General features: G+C 44.4%; 1 protein-coding gene across 1 annotated transcript in view; it reads right to left on the bottom strand.

Annotated features, from left to right (window-relative positions):
• The window catches only part of CLCN1 (chloride voltage-gated channel 1), a 36191-nt gene extending 28127 nt beyond the window's left edge, over nt 1-8064 (bottom strand). The window contains exons 1-3 of the mRNA XM_041469491.1: nt 7676-8064; nt 1191-1344; nt 540-664 (exon numbers count right to left, since the gene is read on the bottom strand). Coding sequence (XP_041325425.1) covers nt 540-664; nt 1191-1344; nt 7676-7888 — 492 coding nt within the window. The 5' untranslated portion in view covers nt 7889-8064. The remainder of the gene's footprint in view (nt 1-539; nt 665-1190; nt 1345-7675) is intronic.
• Nucleotides 8065-8447: the final 383 nt, after the last annotated feature.

The following is an 8447-nucleotide window of genomic DNA, read 5'->3' on the forward strand; positions in this document are numbered from 1 at the left end:
AAAAGGGCAAAAGGAGAGGGCACTATATGCCCAGATGGCCAAAAAAAAAAAAAAAAAAAAAAAATCAGGGCACTGTATAAGTAAAAGCTGGAAAGAACAAAATCGAGGTAAAAAGCAGAAACAGTGCCAAGAGGGCATCTAAAATCCCCTTTCCCCCCAGTCACCCGTGTTCTTAATATTCTTGGGGAGAAAGGGAAGCAGTATAACAGCAGAGGATGCAGTAACACTTCCCTGTGCTCCTGCATATTCAAGGGAGCAGAAAGAAAAAGGATTCAAAATTATTGTTTGTCTTTGACTCATCATACACATATTCCTTGTTTCTGCCACTTACTTCCAAAATTTCCCCTGCCATCCCTTTAAAGAACCTCTCCCTAGCCAACCTTTTGTACGTTGCCAGAACTTCAAACTTCCCAAGCAGCGAGGGTTGAGGATGGGACAATGATGTTAAAGGAGGAGCAACATGGGTCACTGGGATTTGTAACACATTCCTATCATTTACTGGCTGCTTTTGCAACACCTGAATGGGACCCACCCTGTACGGTCTTTGCACTGGCATAATCCACTCCCCAGCTCACCAACGCCATGACCAGACCCAACAGAACCAAGAAAATCCAGTCCTCTCCAAGCTTCTTGGTAACATATTTCTGGATGCGTTTAGCACAGTCTGCGGAGGGAAGAGTGAACCAGAAAAACGGAGTGAACATACATGAAGCTGTGTCTGTCTCTCCTGTGCTGAGAACTGACTAAAACAAGGATTTATTTGGAGGCAGCGTGGGCTTCATGTTGAAGGACTGCTACCCATCCCTCTCTTACACAGTTCTGAAACATGTAGTGAAAAAAAACACTAAAAAAGTGGGGGGGAGGGGTGTGTACAGGACACACAAGGTGGAATTTAACATCTTCTACACTAGCAACAAAAGTCTGATACCCCTAAAGTCCTTTTCCTCCCATTACAGAGCTCTGTTGTGGAAAAAATTATTTACTTGGGATTGCTTTTCTTTTTTGTTTTTATTCCAAATATATCTTTTCTAGGAAGAAAGCTCATATAGAAAAGGGTTTTCAACCCAATGAGATTTGATTCCTTTTCCTTTCCTCTTTGCTTCTCCCCAGGCACAATTGCTTAAATCCCATATCTCTTGCTGGCCTACCCAATATCTGGTAATAGGGAACGAAACATGAATTGTCCCTACCTTGGCATTTGGAATAGTGCTCTTCTTTGATCTGTACTTGACTGTCACGTTTCAGGGGTCTTCCATTGTTCCTTTGGGCCTGTTTCTTCAGCAGTTTTGCTGCTTCCTGGTCTGAAATGTTATCTGTTATCCGGTCTGTGTATCGGCCATACAGCTGGAGGAGCAGAAAACAAGAGTAATTGCAATGAAAAGGGAAGGCAAATGCTCCTTCACAAATAGCATTAAGGATGACAAGGCAGATCTACCAACAGTCTGAGGTACATTCCCAAGTGTACCAAGCAGGGAGACTGAGACACAGAAACTGTCAGACAGATGCAGCTCATTTATTTTTAATTCTTTTTCTTTCTAGTTTCTTCTTTCCAATCTCTCCAAAACATTTTCACTCCCTTTTTGAGAGTACAAGATATGATCACAGAATATTCATTATTTTCTAATGTCCTGGGGGAAAAAAACGGCTGAGAGACTGAACATTAAGAGACAGCATTTGAGCATTAAGAGACAGCTTTCTGGAGGTACAAAAGAAGGTCAAAGTAGTTCACATGAGGCCGCCATCCTCAGGGCTGTCTCATAGATTTCAGCAGCACTGTAAAACATCTCTGAAGGTTTTGAGAGGCATTACACTCTCAAACAGGCTGCAGGAATGTCCTGCATCTGTTCCTCCTGCTGCCAAGGAATGCTTAACAGGGCACACAGCCACTGGTGGTGCTCGTGGAGGAAAAGAAGCAGCATCATCTCAAAAATATCACAGGCTGCTGCACACCTCCAACCATTATTTACCCAAATCAGCATTTTATGTCCTCCTGTATCATCAGTTCCTCTGAAATTCCTAATTGCATAAGCCAGTCTGTTTCTTCAGATACTAAACTTGAAAAGCAGAGGGTTTTATGCAGTTCACAATCAGCTGCACGTGCTTACCAAGGACATTTCTTACACGGGTCTGCAGTAAACGGGGCAGTTGTGCTGTCTCGTCAACATCTTAAGGGAGCTTGAAGAACCCTGGCTGTGCCCATGTTTGTTTACCACATCCCCTGAAGAGCAGCTATCCCACCTCACTGTTTCAGAGTATAGCTGGGGAAGGTGTGCATTTGAGAAGCAGAGAATAAGCCTCTTCTCCTTGCATGTCCTTCAGTGAACCAGGTTTGGCTTTACTTCGGACCAGGTTACCACCTGGTGCACTTCTCACCTGTGACAAGGTGACCCTGTGCTCCCTCCCCAGCACAACATCTGCTTCTCTGAGATTTTCTGAGTGGCAGCAGGAGAATGAACCATGTTCTGATCAGCAAAATCAGACACTTAGCTGGAGAATGACAGGACATATGACAGAGATAAAGCACTACCACACACTTAGGAGACATTTCTATTTGACAGTTCCTGCCTGCCCTTTTCAAGGTAACAAAAGAGATGTTCCTGTTCCCTTGAGATGAAATAGATACAGAGACTTACAGAAAGATTTACACTGGAAGGCACCTCTGGAGGTTTCTAGTCCAAACCTCTGCCCACAGCCTACAAACTCCAAAGCCAGGTAAACCAGACTGGGCTGCTCAAGACCTTATCCAGGAAACTCCTAAACATCTACAGGAGTAGAAATTACCCAGCTTCTCTGAGCACCTGCTTCAGTGCTCTACCAATTCGTGTTTCAACATACATAACAAATATGACTGAAGGCCCTAAGTATTTTATTTATTTGCACAAATTCCTCAAGAGACATTTGAACCATGTGCCACAGCTCCCTTTGGAAATCCTAATGGATTTTTTTTTTTCTTCACAGAACCCCTATCTATGCTTTTTAAAATCATCCTGTTCTAGAGATGGCTCACCTGCTGCCTCTTAAACAGATTGATCCTGTCTGAACAGCTGAAAGTATTCTTTCATTCATCACTGTATTTGAAGCTACACAAATTTAATGCAATTATTAACCACATGATTACCAACACATTCTAAGTAAATTAAGCAGAGTCTTTGCAGACATAATGGCCATGCTTTGACCCCCTTAGACAGGACAGTGAAACATCAGGCTGAAGTATTTCATCTACAGGGTAACTGCCACATACAGAATGCAATCCTACCTAGCAAACTGCTCTTTTTTTTTTTTAACGGTGTTTTTCAGACAGAAATGCCAAATACTAGCAGATTTTAGACAAATGCATCTTCACATCACCTCAGCCAGTGTTTCAGCGCTGTTAAACGGTCATGAGAGATGGGTTTATGTCAAATACAACTTAAACCCATGTCAAGTATGAGATTCAAATTAGAATCTTCCATCTGCCAGATGGAACAGCATGACAGTAAAATAGTATGAATGCTGAAGGTCCTCATATGGTATATGAGTTCACTGCTTCTGCCTGGCTGTCAAATGGTGCATTTGGGATATGGGAAAAAAAGGAGTTAGTCCACAGACATAAAAAGAAGTTGCTGTCCTGGCAAACCAGGTAGTCTCAACACATTTAAAGAATGCTTCACACATGTGCTTTGCTTCTCCAGGATTCTGGAAGTATCTAAAATGGTAGGAGATTGTGGGACAGAGAAAGAATCCAGAAATCAGAGGATGACCTTACAGCAAAATTGGGTTAGGCAAGAAATATCCACTCCACTAGAAGATGTAAAACTAAAAATATAACACAGTATGACTCTGACTGTTCCTTTTTCTGTTGCTCCCTCTCTAACACAAGGAACACAGGGTTTCTGAGCACCAGAAAAAATGAAGACAATTTTATAAGTTCTCAGTTACCACCTAAGGGCTGAACCAGAAAAGGTACTATCATGCCTACTGGGCTAAATGCTGAGGGAGACCACGAAAATGGTGTAAAAAGAGCTGAAGGTGTAAATGCCACTCAGGATAGATGGGAGGAACATACATCCCCCACCAAAAAAAACCCAAACAAACAAAAACAAACAAACCAACCAAACCAAAACAACCCCAATAAACAAATCACAACCAAACCATCTAGGGAGAAAGCACAACAAGGCAAAGTTTATTTTTGGAGATGAAGCATTTATCTATGCAAAAGATCTTTTGTCTTTCTGAAAATTGGGGAAATTTCATTGTTTGAGTAACAGAGGAAAAGCTGCACAGAATCTCAAGGGAAAAAAAATACATCACAATCTCAAGACTTTTCTGGCAGCTATTTTCTGAGGGGTCAGCACCTGTATGAAACTGCCCTCCTCCCACAGTCCAAAGCCCAAGCTATTTCCCATGCCATCCAGACTGAACAATGCATTCCCCACAGAATACTCCAGTCCTGAAATCCCTTTCCCCAACTCTGCCAGTGCATCCTGTTTATGATCTGCTGCTCCCAGCCACTGAGGCAGCCTTAGCCTGTACTTCCTTTCCCTCTCACTCCTGCCTCCTTTAGCCATCCTGCTATTCCTAAAATTATCTTCCTTAGGTGATTTTTTTTTCCTGATGCATCAGCAAGGAGAAGCCATGTCTGACCTCAAAGGTGAAACCTCCCCAAATGCACCACATATATAAATTTAAATGTAAAACAACTCAGTCAACTGCTTAGAGACAAAGTCAATGAGGCACATGAAAGGGACAGGGGACAGCAACAAAATCACAGCTGTTCCTGAAGAAAAGGTGGCAAAGGGGAAATCTAACAGCAATGCCACTATCTAAAGGGAGAGAGGGGCTGGAGGGAAATATCAGAGCAAGATATCCCAGAGGGGCACAGAGATGGGCAAAGGGAAAAGCACAGCTTGCAAGAAAGGAAAGCCCCTGCGAAGGAACACGTGTCCCCATCCAGCCCCACTTGAGGGTGGTTCAGCACAGGAGCAGGTGCCCAGTGGGGCTGGGGAATCTTCAGTGTTGCAGATGTTCAGATGCCTGGAAAAGGCTCTGGACAATGGGACCTACCTTTGGACTCAGCCCTGCTGTGAGCAGGGGCTTGGGCTGGAGGGCTCCAGAGGCCCTCCCACCTCCCTCTCTCTGTGAGCCTGTTATTCTCTATTACTGCAATGCCTGATTCCTTACTGCACATCCCTCCCACTACCCCCATCTGTGTATTGCTGAGTGAGCTCCCTGCCAGGAACACCCTTTCTATAGTCACAAATAGCACAGCTTTTAAATACTTCACCAGCTGCAACTGCTTTTTCATGCAGAAATAAAACAATACAAAATCCTACCGTGTAGGATAATGTATATTTTTATCAAGGCATATTACATCATCTGTTATATATCTACTATCTGTTATATTAATTGTCAAAAATACATTATTATTATTATTATTATTAACCTACTACTATTAAGTTATTATCTACTAACCACTATGTGTTTTTTGACTATTAATTATCTGAAGGTCCAAGGCCAAGGACCAAGATTTCACTGTTCTGGGGCATGTGTAAACCAATCCAAATCACATGTACAACAGAAGGCAGCATCTAGCAGAAAAAAAGAGCTCAACAAAATTAAAATCTCTGTAAAATGTTTTTTCAGCTGACAGTGGGAAAAGAAATCTTAATGATTACTCTGTGTGGAAATGTATGAAAACATGTGCAAGGGGTTGTTTTTCATGCTAATTACATGATAATAAGTGTGCATGTTTGTACAAAGTACCTGTGCATGTTTATAATTTATTTGCATGTGCATGAATGACCAGTGAAATATACACATCCACAGCAAACTTGGCTTAGCCAGTATATGCTTGCATGCAAAGTTCCATGATAAATGTACATGCACACGTGTACACGACTGCTTATATAAAATGTCTCTAGGACATATTTTCGGTAAACTATAAATACAACTGTCTGGTTTTTAGGTTGCAAATTGCCCTCACAAATGCATGCTTGCTTGGGGATATTTCTGCCTGAAGATATGCATGGGAATGGGTTTGATGGCCTTCTTGTTTGTATGTGAGATCATCTATCTGCGTGCACTGACCAGCATGCCTCTGGAACTGAGCACAGAGACACTCTGGTGTCAGGGAGCAAGAGCACAGAGCTGGTGGTCTTACCTCACTGTGTCATCTGTGCCTACTGGAGAGTGGTTTTAGGTGTGTGGGACTGGCATATCTGCTGGATCTGGTTGAGCTGGGATGTTTCTGCGCACTGATGTGCTGTGCTGGAGAAAGGGTTTGCATCTGGCAGCTCCCCACACCCCAGCTCACTCCTGGTTCATGGCACACACACAAAGGTGCGTTTCCTTCACCCACTTCAGCTCTCCAGCCCCATTTGCACCCCATGGGGCAGGTGTGACCCCAGTGGAGCTCAGCCTCAGGTGGGCACACACACCTCTTCACCTCATCCCACCCCCTGTGTTCACCCTCTTAGCGTGGCTGCTGCAGCCAAGGCACTGCTTTGTGTTGGTGTAAATGAAGGCTAAACTGCTCCAGTCAGACCTCTGTTCATCTGGGCTGCTGCTTCAAATAAGCCAGTGGGGTGGTTTTGGAAGACTTTAGTGAAGGAGACATGCAAACTCTCAGATGTTGTAGGCAGTTTCAGAAGAGAAATTCCTGAATATGGCCATGGAGCTGATTCTCTGATCTTTGGCAGTGTGACACATAACTATCCTCACTTGGATGCTTATCTACTGGAAGATATTTTCTTGGTGGCAAATGTGGCTGTTTTCCTATCAGTAAATCACGTAAGTGTTTAGGAGACAATTAATGCAATCTCCTTCATTCCCCAATCATTCGCCATCCATGTAAGAGGATTTGTATTCATTTAAGGAGAAACATCCACTTTATGAATTTCACATTCAAACCCTCTCTTCCTCAAAATTTGACTCAATCCTTCATTGCACCAAACTGTCTTAGATCAGCTTAATCAGAACAGAGTGGTAGGAAATAAGACACCAGGACTCTGCTGTAAACCCTCCCCTTTTTAGGAGGCTGTCCCAAAAGAAGAGGGAAGCGAGGTACAGAACATAATGAACAAAAAGCCATAACCAGAGTACTTCTATGTCCCAGACATTATTCTGAACCAGCGCTTGTACAATCCAGAGCAACAGCCAGGTCAAGCTTAAGGGTTAGAAAATGGCTCGCTTACAGTTACACTAAGAGTTATCAAAAATACCAATATACATGTATGGATCTATGACCATTAAGGGCTTTATGGTCAAAGAAAAGTCACCAGAGAGCTTTACTTCATCTACACAGCTGTACAGATTCCCATATACATACATCACTGCTCTCTTTGGTTTTACTCACTCCTGTGCTTTACTCAGTATCACTACACAACTGAAGGCAGCTGCAGCTTCTCTTTGCTGTTACACACACATTAATGCTCTGGTTAATTTTCCCCATCCCAGCTTGCCCATTCCAAGTCTCGTTGCATCCGTGGCAGGTGACAATAACCTCTGACTTGAATTACTGCAAGGATCCTTGGTGCAAGTACAGCCGTGAATGCCAAAGCCTGACCTGGAGGCAGCAAGCGAAGGGGAGAGCTGGTGGGACTGGGGATGGACAGGGATGTGTGTTCTGAGAGCCCCAGAGCCCGTGTGATCCCAGGGGGACCTGTGCTGCCACAAACATGCCGTTGTCCAGCCCTACCTGTGGGTAGCTGGGCGAGTTCTCCGGGGAGCGCAGGTCGTCCCCTGTGGCCCGGGCCTGCTGTCCTGCCTCCACGGGTATCCCGTAACGGGTGCATTTCTCAAAGCAGACATAGTCGTACTGCGGTGTGCCCTCCCACAAAGCTGGCTTCCAGATGGCCTCCTGCGTCTTGCTCTCTGAGCTCTCCATTCCTCCACTGCTCCTCACGCTCATCTCTGACTGAGTTGCTGCTCTGGGCCTTACCTCGAAGCACCTCGTGTTCTGGCAGAGAGCATGGCCTCCGCATTCTCTGCTGATCCTTCCTTTCTCTCTCTCCTCAGACCACTCCAACTTGTCCCGTTCCTGCACTCTCTTTCTCTCTGCCCCTCCTCCTCCTCCTCCTTGTGCCTCTCTACCTTTCTTCCCTTCCTGCCCAAAGGGTTCAACTATATTTATAGCAACCTTCCTCTGCCACATGATTCCCCAGTGCCGTGTCTGATCTCAGCAAAAGGCAAGAACTCTGCTGGGATTGAATATCAGGTGTGAGCAAGAGGGGAACTCCTGAAGGAGAGGGAGGGGGCAAGGGGAAGGAGGTGGTGTGACAGACAGAGCTACAAGCACAGAGACAGAAAGCAGACAGGAGGAAGCAGAAATTGTTATCCAGGATATCTCTTCTTTCACGGCTCCCCATCCCACACACTCTCTGTTTGCAATGGGAACAAAGGTCAGTGGCCTTCCTTATTTTCTCCACAGATACCAGCTGCCCTAAAGACTGAGTAACAATCACAAAGAA

The sequence above is a fragment of the Pyrgilauda ruficollis genome, unplaced genomic scaffold (genome assembly GCF_017590135.1).
Source record: "Pyrgilauda ruficollis isolate IOZ18807 unplaced genomic scaffold, ASM1759013v1 scaffold235, whole genome shotgun sequence".
Classification (NCBI taxonomy): Eukaryota; Metazoa; Chordata; class Aves; order Passeriformes; family Passeridae; genus Pyrgilauda; species Pyrgilauda ruficollis.